This window comes from Sebastes umbrosus, chromosome 2 (genome assembly GCF_015220745.1).
Source record: "Sebastes umbrosus isolate fSebUmb1 chromosome 2, fSebUmb1.pri, whole genome shotgun sequence".
Lineage (NCBI taxonomy): Eukaryota > Metazoa > Chordata > Actinopteri > Perciformes > Sebastidae > Sebastes > Sebastes umbrosus.
The window spans coordinates 39954274-39977581 of record NC_051270.1 but is presented as its reverse complement, the minus strand read 5'-3'; the positions used below and the strand labels follow the sequence as shown (position 1 = coordinate 39977581).

Below are 23308 nucleotides of genomic sequence, written 5' to 3'. Positions count from 1 at the left end.
AGCGTTGTCATCTTGGAGGATGAAGTTAGGTCCCAGATTGTGGAGATATGTGATCGCCACTGGCTGCAGAATCTCATCTCGATATCTCACTGCATCGAGATGGCCTTCAATGATGACAAGCCTTGTTTTGCCAGTGAAGGAGATGCCGCCCCCCACACCATGACACTGCCCCCACCAAAAGCTGGTACTCCATCGGTGCAACAATCAGTATAGCGTTCTCCGCGTCGTCTCCATATTTTGACCCTGCCATCCAACTTTCGCAGACAGAACCTGGACTCATCACTGAACATGACATTCCCCCACATGTTCAGGTTCCATTGTCTGTGTTGTCGACACCAGAAACGGGCGGTAAAGGGCACTCATTGCAGGCTTCCTGGTAGCCTTATGAGAATACACTGTTTACCATTGGCAGAGCATTTTGGCAAATTTTTCTTGGGCGCTCCCCACATAATCAGCTGTGCTGCTCATCCCACAAATGCATGATCCTTACAAGTTGGACATCATTGTGAAGGTAAATAAACAGGCTTTCCAACGATGTAAAATACAATACCAATTAGCATTGTAACAACAGAGAAATAATCCACCAAACACAAGTTTCCGAACTTTTTTTTCCCAGTTTACATTAAAAAAAATGCTGCTGGCTTTAAATTTGCCACCATGTTCCTGATTTGACCTTCATTAAAAACTCTCTGGATAAACTTTGACTGACGTTGTAGTTCTAGTGTCCTCATCTGGACAGTGTTAAAATCTAGCATCATGTCAATGACAGTGGCAGAATACTCCAAACAAGATCACATCAGACGTGTTCACACACAAAAACAAAACGGTAGGTTTGCAGCCAAAAAACAGCTCCGCTTTTGGCATTGATCACCAAGCCGATCTTTCCCAAATTTAACCAAATGCTTTAGTCGCCTCATGCCAAAATCACACCCGGCAGTGGCGAAGTGTGCTTTGTCGCAATAATTAGCTTTTTTATATAATAATTAGCTTGTTCATGTGTTTCATGCAGGAAGTATTAGTATTAGTTTGGAGTATACTGCCGGCCACACTATATACAGTAGATTATGGATCTCAATCGGTTTTATCTTGGTTTGTCGGGGTCTCAGTGGACTGGTCTGGCTCAGCGGCAGGCTTGACGGCCTCCTTCTTGCTGCCTTTTTTGGAGCTGCGGTTGGGGGTCCCGTTCAGGATGCTCTCCGAGGTGTGCAGTGTCTGGAAGTGTTTCCTGGAGCCCAGCAGGGACGGGTTGTTGACCAGCGTGTACAGCAGCTGCCAGCGAGATCGAACCCTCTGCCGGCTGGTCCCCTTGTTGGGCCTATTGTCCTGAATCCCTGAAAGCATGGAGGAGCAGGCTGTCAGGGCAGAATGAGACACCACACTGAGGGATGAATGAATATACTGCATGTCGCTGTTGTAACTCCAATCATAGGGAATTCCATGTTTTATAAAGAGTTGAAAGAGTCATTTGGGAAAGCCATTGTACCTCTTGGAAAGTACAGATATTTTGGAGAAACAATCATTTATACTGTTTCATTGTTCTTCTAAGTGGTTATTCACATGTTGGATGTTTAAACACTTAAAGTCAACTGCTTTTTTAGGCACGCTAACTTGGATCTAAAGATGGCAGTGTTGGTTGGTCACTCAAGAATGAAAACTAAAAGATTTATTGGCATGAAATGTGATACAGATAAGTTATCATCCCCAGAGGATTCATCTTAACTTTGTGATCTCCCGACTTTTAATCTAATGCAACGAGCAGGTCAAATCATTACACGTCCAACAATTCACTTTGTGACTGGATAAGATTAGTGCTAACGTACCATGCCAATATTAACACGTTACACTAAACGCTACATGCTTTCCAACCAATTTTAACATACTAATCATAAAGTCTGTGATACAAATGGTTGCATGGTAGCATGACAACAGGCAGAAATGCTGAATGTTACATATCAAACATTGCTAACTGTAATAGATACTCTGCATATGTCCGATTTTGCTGATGACCTGGCTTTGCTGTCTCACAGTCGACAACAGATGCAAGAAAATACAAGAATACTGGCAGGCACATCATCCCAAATAGGCCTCAACATCCATAAAGGAAAAAGTAAAATCCTCAAGGTCAACACAACCAGCGAAGACTCAGTGACCTTGGAGGGAACAGCACTTGAAGAAGTAGAAGCCTTTACATACCTCGGTAGTGTCATCGATAAGCAGGGCGGAACGGATGCGGCTGTCGGAGCCAGAATCGGCAAGGCAAGGGCTTCATTCATACAACTTAAGAACATCTGGAGCTCCAAAGAAATCAGCCGGCAGACAAAACTCAGACTCTTCAACTTTAACATCAAACCAATACTATTCATAAACAACTGCCTGAGGCGGATCTTAAACATCCACTGGCCAGATACCAGCAGCAACAATGATCTCTGGCAGAGAACAGGTCAAAAACCAGTGGAAGAAGAGATTTGGAGAAGGAGATGGGGATGAATTGGCCACACACTCTGGAAACCGAGTACCAGCATCACCAGGCAGGCCCTTAGATGGAACCGGCCCAAGAACACTTGGCGCAGGGTCCTTGACACGAACATCAAACAGATCGGGCTGACAGGACAGAAGACTCTGGTGGACTGCAGTCAACGGCCTATCGCTCCATAAAGGAGCGATAGGCTTTAAATGAATGAATGAATATGTCCGGATAGGGAGGAGGTTGGGGTGGATGGATGGACGGATGGATGGGTCAAACATGGGACTCTCACCCAGAAGACTGATGTTCGTGTCCCATGTACCAAAAAGTATTTTAAACCAAAACACGAACCTTTACTAAACCAAACCAAGCTGTGAATGCAACTTTGAAACGACAAAAGCGCAGTGAGCGGTTAAAATACTGTAACGTTAATATACATGTTTGTAGAAATGATAATATGAAATGTATTTTTGTTTCAGAAACACACGTATCAATAAATGTTGATATGAATAATATTTCTGGTTCAGAAATGTCAAGATTCAACTTATCCGTGGTTTGCAGAAATGTACAAAGCTCATGTTTTATTCTGGCTACTGGTTTGAAATATCTCAATAACTGTTGGATGGATTGCACTGAAATGAGGCAAAGATATTTATGGTTTTTGTAAACTTTGTTGATACCCTGACTTTTCATCTAGTGCCATCATCAGGTCAACATTTTAATTCGTCTATCTATTTAACAATTTGATTTTCTTTACAATGAGCATTACAGCCTCGGGGGTTCATTACAGTGGCTGTAGATTTTTGGTCTTGTTAATATTCAGTAATGGAATTGAATGAAATCTATGAAGTACAATTCAAATGTAAAGCTGGGCTGCATGTATTTTGTGTGTGTGTTTGCGGTTCAGGGTCTCTACCTTCCTCTGCGTCTCTTATTTTCTGTCCAGCTCTGCCACCTTCGATCATAATGTCCAGCAGCAGCCCGCAGAAAGCCTTCATCACTGGGTGTGATTGACTGACCTCCACCTTCAGGGAGTGTGTGTAGTATTGGTAGGCTGGATTGGGGTCAAAGGTCACAGAGCATGGCTAAAGTCAGACTGAGACCAATGTCAGAAAATATCTTCAAGTCTCAACCTACACATTTTCTTTGACAATGTAACTTTCATTTCATATTCAATAGGTAATGTTAGTGCTAGTAAGTAAGTTACCCTATAAACAAGTGCTGTCGGTGTACGAGAAAATATAAAAGATAATACCTGGGTCGTGGGACTCTGCGGTGCGGTGCAGCAGACTGACGTCAATACGACCAAGATGGACGATGTTGTACAAAGCTGTTATCACTATTCTCCATATAGCGACTATCAGTCCAAGCACAGTGTTGATCAGGAACAGCAGGTACGTCAGGAGGAAGAGACTCTCTCTGGAAACACCATCAGATATTTCAGAAAAAATGAAGATGGTTGTCTTTATTTTCTTTATTCAGGTAAAGGGACATTCCACCAGTTTTACACATGAGGATCCGTTTACTTTATTAATTGTATAATGTCAGGAGCCGTGTCATGTCTGAGAGATGACCCACAGTTGCGTTTTAAACAGCGAGCATGCTTTCTACGACAGCGTATCAGGGCCATGGTAGGTTAAAATAATAATAATAATAATAATAATAATTATAGAGCCGTGGGAGGGGGGTAATATTCCGAGAAAAAGTCAAGTATTCTCTAAGATTAAAGTGGTACATTTACAAGGAAAACATTTACAAGAAAAAAATTGTGGTCTTTTTGTAAAGTTTGGCTCAACCTCATCATACCACAGACGCCACCGTTAAACACTGCGATAACGTGAGCTGCCGAGTGCAAAATATATTATATTAGTATTTATTCGTGTTCATAAAAGAACATGAAAGAAAACATGTATACATGCAGTATCTCTCAGGACTTTTGCCAGCAGTTTTTTTTTATTGTAAAATGAAACACCCCCAAGGTCACTAAAGGGTCCCAAAATTGTCCAGAAAAAAAACAGTAGATTTCAGTGTCTTCAAAGGTAGCTACAGCCCCACCCATAATCAACTACCTAATGGATATACTGTGAATATACTGTGTACCTTACCTTTTTAAGATAAATAAATAATTTACTCTGTAAAATAGCTAACATTATAATAAATACTTATCACAATTAACTACAGCACATGATTTCATCTTTAATTCTATTCTGATCAAATTATAAGGGATTCTTCAACTAATCAACTAAATTAACTAAAAATCTGGATGTCATCTAACTTCCTAAAACTCAACAGCAACAAAACAGAGCTCATGGTTGTGGCTCCCAAGGCCCTGCTCCAGAAGGTTGGAGATCTACATCTGGACGTTGACGGGTGCTCTTTCTCCCCATCCTCGGAAGTCCGCAACCTGGGTGTCATCCTGGACCCGACTCTCATTCCAGTCGCACATCAAGTTCATCACCAAATCCGCTTTCTTCCACCTAAGAAACATCTCTCGACACCGGCAATCACTCTTTGACTCCGTGGCAGAAACCCTCATCCATGCCTTCATCACCTCCCGTTTGGACTACTGCTATGGAGCTCTGTCCGGACAGGCTCCAGTATGTGCAGAACTCAGCTGGCAGGGTTCTCACCCGCACCAAGCCCTGGCAGCACATCACCCCCACCCTCATCCACCTCAATTGGCTCCCAGTCAAGTCCCGCATCACCTACAAAATCCTCCTCCTCACCTACCAATCTCTCAATGCCCTGGCTCCTCAGTACCTATCTGACCTCCTCCACCCATACACACAGTCCCGGAAGCTGAGATCCTCACACAATCCTCCACAAACCTGCAAACTTTTGGGGACAGAGCTTTCAGTGTGACAGCCCCCAGCCTCTGAAACTCTCTCCTCATAGAGCTCCGCAACGCCCCGTCTCTGGACAGCTTCAAACAACTCCTTAAAACCCACCTCTTCAACAAGGCCTATGGCCTCTAGGTACTGCTATGTTCCATTTGTTGTGTCTATTAATGTCTACGTTAAGCGTCCTTGGGTTTCTTGAAAGGCGCTATATAAATCCAAGTTATTATTAATAATCATTAATTGCCTGATCAACACACTATATGTACATACTACATTAAACTCTTTACATACCTGTTGTTCAAGTCTCTCGTACCAGCTTCCTTTTTAATGAAAGCAAACTTAGCAGTCACATGTTGAAGCACAGTAACCAGGATCAGTGTGACCCAGCCCGGCCTGACACATCACAGAGATGGAAAATGGAAAAAAAAAAAAAATTACATGTAATCTCTGTTTTGATCATTAATCACAAAATAAAAAGAGCTGCAGTACATGAAAGGCTGCTGACTCACCATGCCTTCCCCGCGATTTCAAAGACGATGATATTACGGCCGTAGAAAACAGGGATGATGATCAAAAACACCAGGAACAAGAAGCAGATGAAAAACACCACCGTCTGAATCGCCATTCCTGCCAACACAACACAGGAAACACACTTTTTTTAATTTAAACATTTCCAAAAGGTATTATCATATTTCTTCAAAGCATTCTTTAATAAAGCAGTTCATTAAAAAAATATTTATTATGTGTAGTTATCCTACTTCACTCTTTACATCAAGCATTAATTAAAGAAGAAGGCTGACATTATTCTATATTTTTTGTATATATTGTCCACAAATTCCATGCAAAGACCAAAGTATGTCTCTGCATACCATCCTATATCATCCCTGTCGTTGCATTCCAACCCATTAATTCCTGAAGATCACAGTTTTAAAAACAGATCACAAATATATTTTAAAGGATGATTAATTTCCTAAAACAGCTGGTCGCTGTAGTTTTTTTTATTAAACAAACAGAGGAAATAGTACATTTGTTGGGGACTATTTTCAGTGGTGGATTAATCCACATGTGGTGCTCTAGTATTTGTGGCAGCAGGACGGTGTATGTGGGATTGAGTCAAAATAAAGTACATCATGGTAATGAAGGAACATGTCATCAGTGGGGCTCATTGATGTCTTTTTAATAACAATGGAGCTCTATTTCACAGAGGAATAGCAGCTCCCTCTACTCTAGTATCTCCCAGACATCCGTATGCTCTATAAACTAAACATGAAACTTGAAACAGAAAACATTAAGGGAACACTTAAATCACACATCAGATCTTGATGAACGAATTATTGTAGTGTAAAATCTTTACCTAACAGCAGTGAGGGTACTGTTGGCTATGACATGGAGGTCTGTGCAACCCTCCAAGGATATGCCTCCCCAGAACCTCACTGATCCACCACCCAAACCGGTCATGAGAGATGATGTTACAGGTAGCATAACGTTCACCACGGCGTCTCCAGACTCTTTCACGCCTGTCACATGTGCTCAGTGTGAACCTGCTCTCATCTGTGAAGAGAACAGGGCGCCAATGGCGGACCTGCCACTTCTGGTGTTCTCTGGTGAGTGCCAATGGAGCTGCACGGTGCTGGGCTGTGAGCACAGGTCCCACTAGAGGACGTTGGGCCCTCATGCCACCCTCATGGAGTCTGTTTCTGACAGTTTGGTCAGAAACATGCCCACCAGTAGCCTGCTGGGGGTCATTTTGTAGGGCTCTGGCAGTGCTCCTCCTGTTCCTCCTCGCACAAAGGAGCAGATAGCAGTCCTGCTGCTGGGTCGATGCCTTTCTATGGCCCTGTCCAGCCCTCCTCATGTAACGGCCGGTCTCCTGGTATCTCTTCCGTGCTCTTGAGACTGTGCTGGGAGACATAGCAAACCTTCTTGCGACCGCACGTGTGGATGTGCACCTATGGATGTGCACCTATGGAGCTGGACTACCTGGGCTACCTGATTGGGTTGCAGGTACCGCCTCATGCTACAAGTAGTGACGAGGACACTAGCAGAACACAGAACTAGAGAAGGATCAGTCAGGAAGGATGAGGAGAGAGCAACTGTCTGTGGCCACCACATGCAGAACCATTCTCTTTAGGGGGGTTGTTTTGCTGTTGCCTCTCCATTCACCTGTTGTCACTTTCATTTGCACCAAAGCAGCTGAAAGTGATTCACAATCACCTGTGCTTCCTAAATGGACAGATTGATATCCCTGAAGTTTAACTGTTGACGGTGTTGTACTGTGATGATTAAGTGTTCCCTTCATTCTTTTGAGCAGTGTATTTTCCCCCTACTCTATCTAGTGCACTCAATAGACCCAGCTCATGGGCCTCCCATTTCTCTTGATCATCTTTGAGATGTTCACCTTGAATGGAGTCCACCTGTGGTAGATTCAATTGATTGGACTTGATTTGGAAAGGCACACACACCTGACTTTATAAGATGTCACAGCGGACAACGCATGTGAGAGCGAAGAGTAAGCCATGAGCTTGCTTTGTCATTAATGACTGTCGGGGAAAATTAATTTAAAAAATTTTAGCACAAAGGAAGCGATCTGAATACTTTCTGAATGTGCTTTGAATGATCCTACCAACAACACTTGCTAGTAGGATAATTTCATTGTTGGTGTTCGTCACTTTATGAGAATTGTTGACAATAAGAAAAATACATAATATAACCAGCATTTTCCTCAAATCAAGTAAAAATCAATGATGATTTTTCTGTGTATTTGAGCTTTACCAAGGCAGACGATGGCAGCCTGGTATCCAGCCAAACCCATCCAACAGACAATACCAGGTTTAGATGGATGGATGGTCTTCTGGCTGTTATAAATGCTGTAAATGTCTCCCTTGTACAGTCCTTTCAGGTTTGACCTGAAACAAATGAAACCAGAGACACATGAGGTTCAGACAGGAAGGTGTGGGAATCTCATCTAAAGTGTAACACAGCAACAGAGAGGAGTCAACAGGGTTTTATCAGGTGGCAGAAAACTTGAGGTGGCTGTTTCCAACATTTGGATGGACATGAAACAGTTGGAACAGTTGGTGGGAGACCAAAGCAGAGCTAACAGACCAGAGACATGCCTCCCAATGAATGCTGATGTGTCAGCATTAACATGTTCACCAACTTTATAAGGTGATAGTATGTCAAATGTGTTTACAGCTTGTTGCACCGCCTCCAAATGGCCAGAAAATCAACTGATTCTGCTTAAATAAAGAGCCTCTCCAGTGAATCCTCAGCGGCATGTCCTTATGCAGGGGTGGCACGAAATAACTGAGACCCACCAATCACAATAACAGAGTGGCACCATACAAATGGAATATAAAGCTTATATACTTTATTCTTTAAAGCCTCTGAACACCCACACAGATGTTTGGAGATATATTGGCAGATTAGACCTCTGCTCAGGTTGGGCTGGAGCTTTGATGGGAATGTATTAGTTCACAAATCTTCATCTAACAATAAGAATGATGAAGGTGCAATTTGTCTTGAGGCCTGTACTACGAAGCAGGATTTGGGGTTAGCGAGGTAACTTCAGGGTTAACCCTTCCTGGTTTTCCGTCCTACGACGGTGGTTCACTTCTTACCGGGGTAGATCGCCATGGTAACTGATGCTGAACAGCTGACCTGCTCCGGAGCAGGTTATGTTCCAGATAAGAGATCAGCTTGAATAAAAGCACCACCTACTGACCAATCAGAGCTCAGTGCGTAGATCGTACGATAATATTACTCAAATATGAAGAAGTCTAAGTCATAATCCAGACTAAAAACAACACAGTTTAAACTGACAGATGCAGGAAGGACAGCTGGCTAAATGCTGTGGGTTTTTACCGGTTTGAATTATGTTTTTATATTTATTTCTTTATTTACTCTCAAGTCCGCTTCACACTGCCGGAGACGAGGACGCAGCTGAAAGAAGGTTGAAATACTCATACAAACCACATCATTGCCAAAGGGCATAATGAAGTGTAATTCAGTAATCCATTAAACTCCTAAAAGTTATTCATATTTAGTTTCCCTGCCCCATCTAGACGACTATATCAGACTTTTGAGTATTCCTTTAAATGATTAAATCTGTTAATTTACGCACTCACACATCGGCATTTTTTTTCTTTTTTCTTTTGTCAGCTGTCCTTCCTGCTTTTGGCAGCTTCAACTGTGTTAATTTTAGACTAGATTTTGTGTTCAACTTCTTGGTATTTGTCTAATATAGTTTGTACAATGTGCTGCTCTGCCTGTCTGTCCGCAAGTCTGTGATTGGTCAGATGCTGATTGGTCACCGCCCTGTTCATGTGAATGCTCTCGTAGCCAGACTGAGAAACCCTGGGTTGATTTACTGAGTTGATAACCATCGTCGTAGGACCGCTTAGCGGGATCTCATTTGTTAGGGTTAGTGAAGCCAGATAAGGAGAAGATACCCGGGGGATGTTGTAGTACAGGCCTCTGCTCTAAAAGGTTCAACAAAGCTAACAGGAGACTCAGGAAGATGTCGCTCAATTAGTCTGTACACGGCCACACAGTCCTGAGCAGAGATCTAATCAGCCAGATTAACTGAAAACACCTGTGTGGGTGTTCAAGGGCTTTAAGTCCTCGAAAAGAAATTGGAGCTCCAAAAGTAGACTACATACAAAAGAAAACAATGCACATTCAAAACACAGTCACCAACAAAATTAAAAGTAATATCCCTCAGTGGACAAACAAAGTTACGTGCCATTACATCAAAATTGCATTGCCAATTGGTTTCGATGGAACATATTTTAGGAAATAGATGTTTGACCGATAAATCCTTTGTTCCCACTGATCGCCGTCAATCTGCATAATAATTTGTCATGTGCTTCTGTTTGTTGCACAGAGAGTGTGTATTTTCGGGGCCTTGGAACAATGGGCGTTTGGTTTCGGGGTAACAGACTGTCGGACAAATGAGATGTTTTTTGGTGCAATGGAACATTTTTTCGGACTATTAGGGTTTTGAAATAACAACGGGCCATCCCCTTCTCATCACCCAATAATGTACAACAAACACTCTACTACCTCAACAACCAAATAAAGGACAATATATGGCTTGAGATCTGGGATACGATGAAGATGGTAATGTAGCCAGGTCTCTGTACTCCGTACCACTAAAATATTCAGTACCGGTAAACAGTACCGGGAAGAGGGGACAGCAGCTGCCTGCCAAACCCCCACATACAACCCGTCACTCACGATCACATTTTTAACAAGAAAACACATCTGCTCACATCAGGTCAAACTGCCGCTAGTTTCCTCCACCAACGAGGTTCTGTTTTCGGTTCAGTTTGTCTGTTTGTTTGTATACGCATTAAAGCTGCAGTAGGCAGTGTATTTTTGCATCATTGGACACAAATCCCATAATAACCTTTCAGCATATTGTAATTCAAGTGTTCTGAGAGAAAACTAGACCTCTGCTCCTCCTCATGGCTCTGTTTTCAGGCTTTAGAACATCTAGCCCGTGACGGGATACTTTGACCAATCACAGGTCATTTCAGAGAGAGCGTTCCTATTGGTTGTGCTCCGGTCATGTGACCGGAACTTGGAGTTCCTTCAACAGATTTGACAATGGCGGCTGAGTCACAAACTTTCTCATTTTACAGCTAAACCGTGCACTACAAGATGATTCTGAGAACATTTGAGGAGAGAAATAGACATTCACGTAACAGAATATTGATTACTCAGTTCAGCTCTTACTGCTTGTTTTCCTCCGGTCTGTGAAATCTTGCAGATGCCGCTAGGAGCACCGGAGGACACAGAGGGACATGATTTTTTTCAGGTTACCTGCTTCACATACTACTGTCACGATATAGCAACCGTTTTATAAAAATAACTTTATTTAATCATATCTGCTCCAATCTCGCCTACTTCAGCTTTAAGGTCTTTTGCGCTCCTCATGCAGACAAGCGCTCCGTGAGTGAACGCCAGGCGCTCTGCGTGGCAACCATGGAAACGCCATCTGTGCACAACTGTAGGCTATGTACCCCTGCCGTTACAACTGTGTGATGTATCAAATATCCCTAATCACAGCTCCATTTGTTGACTCGTGGCAATGCTGTTTCACTTTCATTAACATTGGGAGATAGAGACATTCATGTGGTGTCGGAATAATCGGAAATATGAGTTCCCAACTGGTGAAACTCACGCGAATGCCTCCTTAAGTCGGAACAACAACTCAAAAAATGTTGTCAACATTTATAAATGATTCTGCAGCACTTTCACCATTTAAGTAAATAATTTGCTAGACATGATGTCAAGTGTTTCTAATTTCTTTCTATAGGTGTACCATACACGCATTGAATGATGTGTTCAGGGATGCATGAAGCTGGGGGGGGCAATATCAAGGAATGAAGGTTGGGGTAGCCTAGTAGTACCGGCAGGAACTTCAATCTACTTTAACCTCTGAATATAGCTGATATGCACTTGCTAACGTTATATGTTGGTCACAGACCGGGGCTAGCTACAACAGCTAACCTTAGCATCAAATGTGGGGTCAGGTTAGTTTATCTATTGTGTAGTTAACGTTAGCTCCTTAGACATTCTCTGTCTGGATAGTTTGTTGTTGTGTGAAGTGGACATGGGCACTATTACTGTAAGAAGGAAACTCTTTGGGCCTCATTGACAAAAATGGAACACAGCAATTCGCACCGGAAATGCACACGCAGATTTTCCGCATTCCCGCATTGCATTTTCACATCACACTGGTGAGAAACGACTTTTAAGGCTGAATGGCAACTTTCAACGAAAGTCTGGTGCATTTGTCAAACCGGGCAGATAGCCAATCATAGTTTAGGATAATGGATAAACCCTAGGCCATACCCTGGACACACCCCTGTTACCCCTCTCTACAGGGTTTTAATGCACGTACCTGTGAAGTATCATGGACTTCATGAGCATGACGAGACTGACCAAACAAGACAGGGTCATCGCACAGAGGTAGCACACTAACAATCACCATGGTGGGAAAGAGAAAACAAAATTAGTTATTTTATAAGCATACACTCCCAGATTTTTAATGAAAGCTAAATAAAAGTAGCCCCACATACCTTCCAGCAACCACGTATAGAAGGTCACAATTCTGACGACCTCCATCCTGTCGTCTGACAGGACGATGCCAAACCCCAGTAACAGGAAGGCAATGTTTTCATCGATACCAGCATGGACAATATGGAGAGTGGGGACCACGAGGACGACTAACAACAACGCCGTCTGAAAGATTTACACATTCACGATCACATGATGCATTTATGCTCCAGAAAGGCAAAAGGCAGTAACTCTATTATGTCTGATTTAAGAGGTGAAAGGTCATGATGACGGTTTACGGACAACTTACGTGATATATCGCCACAAGGGCAACAAATGCTGATATAGCCAGTTTGAGTGGAAAACGAAACACTGAAAGACAAAATAACTCACTGTCACGCCTGTGGAGCTTCTTTCAGTCACAGCCATTTACGCAAAATTCACACCAGAGCAGCGGTGAAGTGCGGCCTGCGGCAAGCCGTCACACAATGTCTGTGAAAAGCTCCACCGGCCGATCTGGAGCTCAGCGACCTGCAGCAGTTTGATTCTGCAGCCAAACTAAAAGTTTGGAAATGTTTAACTTTTAACAGCGAATGCAGCCAGAGAGGACCTGCAGCCAATCAGTAAACAGATCCTGTGACTCCTGTGAAATGTTGACCTGTGTTACAAAGAATTTCTTCCTCCCTGAAACACATAAACACGCCTCCTGGCTACAGAAATATTGAATTATTGCAGCGAGCCGCTCTTGGCTGCTGCCTGGTGTGAATTAGGCGTTAGGATTTAACATCATTGCATCACTTCAAAGCTTGTTTAGATAAACTGATGTCACTTTTCCACTGAGTGTGACATAAATCCGAAATGGCCGCTATAAAAAAAAATCTCTACTTGTTTGAGTGCACACACCTTTTTCTGATATATAAATATAACTCTTAGGCACCTCCAGTATTCTCTCTGCCAGCGTTGGTTTGTCTGTAGTTGAAGAGCTACAGGGAACAAATAATGTTAGCCACATAGAGTATGAATGCTTGTACTTTAAATTTTAAGCAAGATGATTTCGGAACTTTTTTTTTATTTATATATCTGCTTACCTTTTATTATTATTTGCCCTTTACCTTTATTCACACTTTTTGACATTCCATGTCTTAAAGGGACTGTTTGTAACTTCTTACACGTATAAATCATTGCTGGTCGGTGTCCCATGCGCGCTCGCGTGTGGCTACGCTGTTCAGACTCAGACTCCAATACAAACTACACAGAAGCACCAAAACCTCTTGGTTGTATCTAGTGAAGCTCGTCTGTTAAACAGTGTTGGCCGCGGTCGGAGGACGCGGGGGAGACCGTAACTTTGGTCTCCAGGACCGGAGTCTCTGCTGTACTCTGCTCCTCTGCCTGCCTTCACTGACACCGCGCTCGTTCTCGCGCTTTCGCTCCACCTCACGTGCATGCGCGCACACAACACACTGCAGAAGAGTTAGTTTAGCTCTGAGAATATCTAGTGAATGTACAGTGGACGTTTGTGCAGAAATAACTGCTGCAGCTCCTCCAGACCAACAGAGGTTTCCCGTGTCTTGTGAAGTGACGGGGCTCCGCAGAGAGAAACGTTATCGTCTCCGACCAAAACTCCGGTGTCTCCCCTGTTCCCTCCGGCCGCGGTCGGGAGACTGAGGCAGGAAAAGCCAACACTAGGATCAGCATTGATTCATGGAGAGACCTTCGTCTGGTCAGCTAACATTACTACCAAGCAGCTGAAATATAGAGTGATATTGTGGTTTTAGCTGATGTGTGCCGCCTCACTGTGTTGAGCGATGCTCGTTCGTGTCTATGTAGAGCGAGCACAAGCGCGAGCCCGAGCAACAGGACGCTGACTTTCGTTGATGAAACGGCCACAGGTATTGCTGTTAACAAGCAATTTCTGATTCTTACAAACAGTCCCTTTAATTCAGCTCAATGTGTAATAAAAGCACTGCACATTTTATGATCTATACTAATGCTGAAATGGATGTCTGCTTTTGGTTGTTATATTCTGTGTGCCATTTGATCTAAATAAAGTTTTGACCTAATTATTGCATTAACTCCATTCACCTGGCAGTTGAGGACTTTTTCTTGAGAAGTAACTTTACATATTCGGTGTAGTAGCTGCTGTCAAGGTCCTGTGAGCAAAAAAAAAAAAATCAGTCTTCAAATAAAATGATAACATATGATGAGTCACTATGAGAGGATGTTATTAGTAAAAGGTCGCGGGTTTAATTTCCTTCACAATTTACGGTGGAAAAAAGTTTGCCAGAGTGCCTCTTAGTAACGTTCAGCATCATTTCAAGGTGACAGAAATGATTCTCCATATTCTGTGTAATTTGGGGCCTTGATATTTCACATTCCTGTGAGCTTTAATCAATGTTTGGTTGAAAACGCCATGAGATGAAAAGAAAATCATCTTTCTCAATGGATGAGCTATTGAAATAAAAATACAAGAAAAACTAGAAGCTAAAATCAAAGATTAGTCACTGAAATGCTGGATTTCTTGCTTGCTTTTTTACTCTCACCGCACCATTTCTCTTCCAAATCATTAGCAAAAACTGTACACAGATTCAACCTGCTGTTAAAACAAAAACTCTGTTGTATTAATATGTTAGAAAGGGAAAAAAAATGTCACCTCGCTCGTCATAATCAGCTCAAGGACGCTGAGTTAAACCCACTCTGTTCTGCACAAGCTGCTTACAGTAATCATGGGTATGTTTTACATAGTTGAAATTCATGTTTCTCTCTTCAGTTACACAAGCGATTAGTATTACATGTTGGTATTTACACATTTATCATAAGGCTGAACTTTTCTCACCTCGTCAGTTTTTGGTCCTTTGACAAACAGCAAAGGAAACTGGACACAGAGATATGCAAGGCAGGCCAACTGAGGCAGACTGGCAAGCAGAGCGTAGTACTTATAGATCTGTGAGGAGGAAAAGGTTTTAGAGGATCAATTCACCTGACATCAGTATATAAAAAAACAGTTGTGGTTTTATTTCACCACGTTGTGAGGTATGTGGTTTTATGTGTGTCAATTCTAAGGCCCTTGGAAGGAGGTTTTGTTTTCACCAGCGTTGGTTGGTTTGTCTGTCTGTCTGTTTGTCCGTTAGCAGGGTAACTCCAAAAGTTCGCAATGGATTTGAATGGCGGGGTGTGGCACAATGAACAATCCATTCGATTTTGGTGGCGATACGGATAATGATCCAGATTCAGGAATTTTTTAAAGAATTTCGAGCATTAAGACCACAGGGTATAACACATATGCAGTATAACTGATGACGCGTTGATGACGCGTGACCCCGCCTCCTTCTGCTCTCAGAGAGATACGTGTGTGGATGTGTGTGCGGGAGCTGCTGACCGTCCGCGGTGAGAAAGAATAAAGCGGTAGATGACTGGATGAGAGACAACGTAGTGTAACGTTATACAGACATAACAAGGCTGCTGAATGAGAGAGGCATCCGTCGATACGGTACACGGAAACACACCGTGTTAATAATAAGCCGACCACCTCACGGTACCGCCAGCTGTGAGCTGGGATCTGTTTTTAAAATCAGGCACCTTGGCGGAGGTCTGCGCTCTCCCAGTGCCATTCTAGTATTTAGAGTGATATCGAGAGGTCCGGATCTTCCACCGTCAACAGTTTTCACTGAGATTAAAGCTGCAGTAATCAATATTTAATATTAACAGTATTACTATGCATATTGTAGAGGTTGCTCATAGTGATGATGACATCACAGAGAATGTTTTGGTTTAGTCTCAGAGCTGTCATCGGTGTTGTTTCCATCCAAAGCAGGAAGCTGTTTTCAATGGAAAAAGCATCCAATAAACCCACTATACACTACCAGCCCAGCACCAAACAACAGACGGATAAACTAAGCTATAGCTAACTCTTTTCTGGGGAGTTGGTGGAGATCAAAACAGAGCTAAAAGGTAAATACGTCCGAGATTTTGCCTATACTGTTTATACCGCAGTAGCTATAACACCTCTGGTTGTTTTAGACTAGTGGTCTCAAACTCAATTTACCTGGGGGCCGCTGGGGGCAGAGTCTGGGTGAGGCTGGGCCGCATCAGGTATTCCACAAAAAAAGCTTTGTTAAAAAAAAAACAATCTTCTCAAACGTCATTATTAACAGTTCTTTAACTTGAATGGGTTCTTCTGAACATGCCCGGCCGATTGCCCGCCCCCGGGAGCCATATACCCCACTGTGATTGGTAGGTTCGTTCAGCTCGGGCTCGCGCAACAAAGGGACCTTCCACACACAACGCGGCAAAGTGCCATTCACATAAAACTCGCGGGCCGCACTAACATTAAACTTTCATATCAAGGTGGGGGCCACAAAATATCGTCTTGCGGGCCGCAATTGGCCCGCAGGCCGCGAGTTTGAGACCCCTGTTTTAGACCATTGTGGTAATGTTGCTAATTAATGGGCAGCGCTGTTCTGTGGCAATATTGGATTTTTATAAAAAAATTGGGATTAATTTGATGAAATATCTTAAGTTCACTGGATTAGACTAAAGCAGACATTACTGTCTGGTTATATAATTATATTTTTCTATATTGCGATATAAAACCACATGAAAACTTTAACATGTTGTTGGTGTCTCACCTGTGGAGTCTTTGGACAGTCGAACTTCTGCCACGCCAGGACGCCGAAGTGACTGAATGAGAGGAGCGTCCCGAACACATAACCTGCTTTGTGCTGCAGAGTGCAACAGACCAACAGAGGATAATACAGGACAGGATAGTAGAAGATGGCCATTATCTTCATGTACTCTGCAAAACAAGGGATAAAAGAAAGGGGCGTATCATTCCCTGATCTTTCCCTGACCTCCAATTAGATACTCAATATCGAGTAAACAAATAGAGGAAGTCCGTACCAAGTACCTTCTGATCCACTAACATATTTAACACCTTGTAATTTCTCATTAAGGGTGTTTTTCATCTAACTCTTATTTACATTGCCATTTTCATTACATAATATCTCAACCACAAATCTATACAAATGAGTGGATGTGTGTAGCTCCATTCCTCATTTCAAATAAAGCATATAAATGTCGACCTTTAAAGTCTGCTGGAGTATCTTTGTAGAAAGGCAGAGGGTCTGGGGCGATCACCAACATCGCCAGCTTGCTGAACACCAGTCCAAAAACAGCCATGACCAGGCCTTTTTTCTGAGTCTGGTCCAGGAAGTTGGCTGGACTGTGAGATCATGAACAGGAACATTTAGATCATTTGAGACAAACCTGCAGTCTAAAGTCCCATGTGCGTCTAAACTTTATACCTGAAGATACTGGAGGATCCTCTTGTGAATCCTTGGCAGAATTTGTTTTTCCTGGTGAGAGCTGCCAGGATTAACATGATCACCAGCTACGGGGAAAGATGAAATTCATCAGGAATTCTGTCTGCACTTCCACAGGGTTGTCTTTGCACAATACATATTGGAATAAAATGGACTTCAACATCAACTAAATCTATCTTATCCAAAAGTTACCCTTGTCTGTCTCAGCTGCTGCCTGAAAATGTTGACAGAAAATGTTTAAAGGTCCCATATCATGCTCATTTTCAGGTTCATACTTGTATTCTGGGTTTGTACTAGAACATGTTTATATGCTGTAATGTTAAAAAAAAACTTTATTTTCATCATTCTGTCTTTCTGAATATACCTGTATTTACCCTCTGTCTGAAACGTTCTGCTTTAACACATTTCAACGGAATTGTAACGGAATTGCGTTGCTAGGCAACAGTTTGGGTCCATGGTTACATACACTGCAACAGGAAATAAACTGGGGCACATTTAGAATGTTTATGTTTAAAACCGTGTAATGGTCTATATATTGTATATTTGTGACATCACAAATGGACAGAAACAAACAGCTTGTTTCAAACGCACAATTTCTGAATACGAGCTGTGTGTATTTCTCCGTATATTGAGCGTTTTGATAGTTTAACAGTATTTATATAGCACTTAAATCTGCTTTATATTATAAAAGACCTGAAGACCTTCACTTTTTACAATGTGGGACCTTTAAAATTGTGTCACAGATTCTGTAATCTGTATTTTTCCACTGGATTCTTGAGGAAAATTGATTGAAAACTTTTTATGTGTAAGACAGAATAAACCTACTTACTTGCAAAAATGCAAAATCTTACCAAGTATATTAGTCTAATTACTAGTCAAAATATCACTCTTAATATAATACACAATCACCTAACAAGTAACATTTCAGTGACTTGTTTTTAGACACTGTGTCTTGAATATGTTAAGTGAGGCTTATTACAACAGGAAGAACATTACAGGCTTATTATGACATGCAGCTCTTCCTAATACTAGTGAAACATACCTCAAAATGAGTATTCCCAGCTAATTTCAAGATTTGTTTTTATCTTGAAAGGCCTAAATATTACATCTTATTTCAAGTAATCTTACCAAGAGAATTCCTTTGTTCCGCTGGCAGATTTTTTGTATTTATTACAAACGAAAACATGTTCATTGTTTTTTTTAACTTATTTATAGAGTGGCTTTTCTCTTGTCTGGCAAGTCACCAGCTGATTGGACGATATAAAATGTAATGTAATGTAGTCAATACTAAATTACATTTTCCATAGTGTTTGCCAGCTAAAGTATCTCATTGAGACGAAACAAATAACAAGCAAATCAGCTTAGTAGATGTAATTGGAAGTTGAGGTAGAGCGGCCAATCAAACATGAGAACATACATAAAGAACCTCATTGTGCAGAGAACTTTCTTCAGACTACAAGGTCTTGTTATTTCTGATCAGCTGCACTGATCCAGCTCTCAAAGTTTTTATTCCACATTATTTTCTGAACAGGGAAATGGGTCAACATCCATTCTGTGTGTACAGTATGAGGAGTTTTCTGACCGAGGGTAAGTGGCCCTCGCTTGTAATTGGATGAGGACAAAATGATGGCAAGCATCATTAAATTGAATGTCTGCCTGAAGCAGCTGATGGATTCATTGAAAAAGCACTGAAGGATTTTTTTTTTTTAATTATTTTTTGGGCCTTTCATTGCTTTATTGACAGAGCCAGAGATCGTTCTTGAAAGGGGGGGGGGGACATGCAGCAAAGGGCCACAGGTCGGACTCGAAACCCGGGCCGCTGCAGTAAGGACTTAGCCTTGGTACATGGGGGGCCCGCTCTACCGTAGAGGGCACTTTGTGATGCTTTATCTACCATAGGGGCACCCTGGAGCGCACTTTGTGATGCTTTATCTCCCGTAGGGGCACCCTAGAGGGTACTTTGTGATGCTTTATCTACCGTAGGGGCACCCTAGAAGGCACTGCATCACGTTTTCTCTAATGAAAGGACACCCTAGAGGGCACTGCATCACATTTTCTCTAATGAAAGGACACCCTAGAGGGCACTGCATCAGGTTTTCTCTAATGAAAGGACACCCTAGAGGGCACTGCATCACGTTTTCTCTAATGAAAGAGCACCCTAGAGGGCACTGCATCACGTTTTCTCTAATGAAAGGACACCCTAGAGGGCACTGCATCACGTTTTCTCTAATGAAAGAGCACCCTAGAGGGCACTGCATCACGTTTTCTCTAATGAAAGGACACCCTAGAGGGCACTGCATCACGTTTTCTCTAATGAAAGGACACCCTAGAGGGCACTGCATCACGTTTTCTCTAATGAAAGGATACCCTAGAGGGAACTGCATCATGTTTTTTCTAATGAAAGGATACCCTACGGCACTGCATCACGTTTTCTCTAATGAAAGAGCATCCTAGAGGGCACTGCATCACGTTTTCTCTAATGAAAGGACACTCTAGAGGGCACTGCATCACATTTTCTCTAATGAAAGGGCATCCTAGAGGGCACTGCATCAGGTTTTCTCTAATGAAAGGACACCCTAGAGGGCACTGCATCACATTTTCTCTAATGAAAGGGCATCCTAGAGGGCACTGTATCAGGTTTTCTCTAATGAAAGGATACCCTAGAGGGCACTGCATCACATTTTCTCTAATGAAAGGACACCCTAGAGGGCACTGCATCACGTTTTCTCTAATGAAAGAGCACCCTAGAGGGCACTGTATCAGGTTTTCTCTAATGAAAGTATACCCTAGGGGGCACTGCATCACGTTTTCTCTAATGAAAGGACACCCTAGAGGGCACTGCATCACGTTTTCTCTAATGAAAGGACACCCTAGAGGGCACTGCATCACGTTTTCTCTAATGAAAGGACACCCTAGAGGGAACTGCATCACGTTTTTTCTAATGAAAGGACACCCTACGGCACTGCATCACGTTTTCTCTAATGAAAGAGCATCCTAGAGGGCACTGCATCACGTTTTCTCTAATGAAAGGACACCTAGAGGGCACTGCATCACAATTTTCTCTAATGAAAGGGCATCCTAGAGGGCACTGCATCAGGTTTTCTCTAATGAAGGATACCCTAGAGGGCACTGCATCACATTTTCTCTAATGAAAGGACACCCTAGAGGGCACTGCATCACGTTTTCTCTAATGAAAGAGCACCCTAGAGGGCACTGCATCAGGTTTTCTCTAATGAAAGGTGACCCTAGAGGGCACTGCATCACGTTTTCTCTAATGAAAGGACACCCTAGAGGGCACTGCATCAGGTTTTCTCTAATGAAAGGGATACCCTAGAGGGCACTGCATCACGTTTCTCTAATGAAAGGACACCCTAGAGGGCACTGCATCAGGTTTTTCTCTAATGAAAGGATACCCTAGAGGGAACTGCATCACGTTTTCTCTAATGAAAGGACACCCTAGAGGGCACTGCATCACGCTTTCTCTAATGAAAGGACCCACCCTAGTAGTGAACTGCATCACGTTTTTTCTAATGAAAAGGACACCCTACGGCACTGCATCCACGTTTTCTCTATGAAAAGAGCACCCTAGAGGGCACTGCATCACATTTTCTCTAATGAAAGGGCATCAAACAAATGGGGGGGCACTAGGTGGGCTATTGTTTTTTTACTGATATAGTGACAATTTATAGCATATCTCGTTACTTCTTCTTGTCTGTCTTGTCTCTTTATAAACTACCTTCATTTCTACTTTTTCATTTTCATACTTTGAAGCTTTGATCAGTGATGCTTTTAATGCAACCTACTAGATAAACACCAAATTGAATTCCTAGTATAAGTGGGCTACTGTACTATGGATACAATAGTGATTATGTAGTTCTGATTCTGACTGAGGCTGTACTTACGTCAAAATACATTTACTTTTTTTTCTGACAGCTAACAGCTCTTGGATATAAATGGTCACAAGACAAAGAAAGTTGGGAACAAGCGTTCAGTCCATTTTTTGACTTGAGTATACTTACAGATATCGACAAGGCATGCATATGTGAAGAACTTGTCGTCTGCTGTTGGGTCGCATGGTAAAAATAACTCTGTGACAAAAAAAAAGGCACATATTTAAATAACCAAAGCTGAATTCTTGGCAAAACGTTATGAACAAAATGCACATATATGTAAAACAATAGACAGAGAAATTTTGCGAAAAAAATTCAACTGCAATATTTTGCCAGGTTTATGATGTGCATGGCTGATACTATTATTGCTATTAAGTAAGTGATCCATAAGATTTGATTAGTTCTTTATGCTATTAATCCTGATTTCGAAGATGTTAAATTTACATTTATTGTTGTCCAGGTACCAGGAACTGCTTTTCATCTCTGAAATTGTTCAAATTAAGCACAAATCACCTAAAATCATCCGTTACAGCTATCATGATCTATCACCTAAAATCAACTAATTAATTCCCATAATGCACTTGTACATAAATCAATACCACAGACCCAGACTTCTACAGACGCAACACATTGACCGCGTTCCGTTCTGACTTGAACGTGAGATTATCTTCAGGTTTTCTACTCACTCTTGGGGTGGTTTTGTTGGCTCCTGCGTTGTTGGAGTACCAGTCTGAAATAATCATAGTAAGAATATTCAAAAGGCTCAAATTCGTCCTTGCTGTGATTCATGGCAGCGGGTCCGTCGAGTCAAACGGGAGGAGAGCAGGGATGATTCCAGATCCTCCTCCTTCAGTCGGGTATCCTTGCTCAGTGATCTGCTGGTGTTGTTGTAACACCCAGACACATTCCAGTTCAACTGGGAGCTCAACACAGCAGATTAATAAGTGCACAGAGGGGGTGAGAGGAGAGAGAGAGAGAGAGAGAGAGAGGGAGAGAGAGAGAGAGAGGTTCGACATTACAGCGAATACAAGAAGAAATAGAGGAGAAACTGACCTAAAGTGACCTCTGATGCTCCTTAAAATGACACTGCTTCTCTTTTATATGATAGTTTATCTTCTAAACCTTGGTTTCATCATTCAACTTCAATATTATAATTAATTTAAGATATGATTTAAATACCATTTATTCAGTGGTGGAGATGTAAGGAAGTACATTTACTCGAGTACTGTACAAATGACCTTTGTATACTTTACGTTTATACTCCTCATTAAGCATATACATTAACTACATTCCTGTTTACAATCAGCTTTTTCAATTGCAATTACCGTCTAGCACAAATTTATATTACTATTATTAACTAATTATTTCATATTTATATTTTATCCCTATATTTTAACTTGCACTATTTTATGTTTTAGATTGTCATCTTGTTTTTTTTACTTGTGTGATTTTCTTTTATGAATATTTACTTATCATTGTTGGAGGGAGCTTGAGACCCAAGATTTCCATTTGCGACAACTCTTCTGTAATTCTTGTTGCATTTGATAATAAATGACTTGAAACTTTAAAATTTGAGGAACTTGTTCTTTACTTGAGTATTTTCTTTCATATCACTTTCTACTTCTTCTCCACTACATTTATTTGGACAGCTGTAGTTATTTTACAAATTAAGATTTTTAAATACAAAATATATGAAGAGTTTATACGACAAGAGGCTTTGTTACTGTTGTT

The 23308-nt window shown here is 41.9% G+C and overlaps 1 protein-coding gene across 1 annotated transcript; it reads right to left on the bottom strand.

The window, feature by feature from the left end:
- Positions 1–533: 533 nt before the first annotated feature.
- Positions 534–22461, bottom strand: LOC119500443 (receptor for retinol uptake stra6-like). The gene is made up of 17 exons (XM_037790161.1): positions 22264–22461; positions 21707–21775; positions 17670–17755; positions 17448–17587; positions 16995–17161; positions 15203–15310; positions 14452–14519; positions 13273–13352; positions 12680–12741; positions 12393–12555; positions 12215–12290; positions 8077–8210; positions 5814–5931; positions 5596–5697; positions 3720–3883; positions 3381–3518; positions 534–1331 (listed from the first exon to the last, which is right to left on the bottom strand). The coding sequence occupies exons 1-17, from the start codon at positions 22318–22320 to the stop codon at positions 1072–1074; spliced, it is 1992 nt and encodes a 663-aa protein (XP_037646089.1). The 5' UTR covers positions 22321–22461; the 3' UTR covers positions 534–1071.
- Positions 22462–23308: the final 847 nt, after the last annotated feature.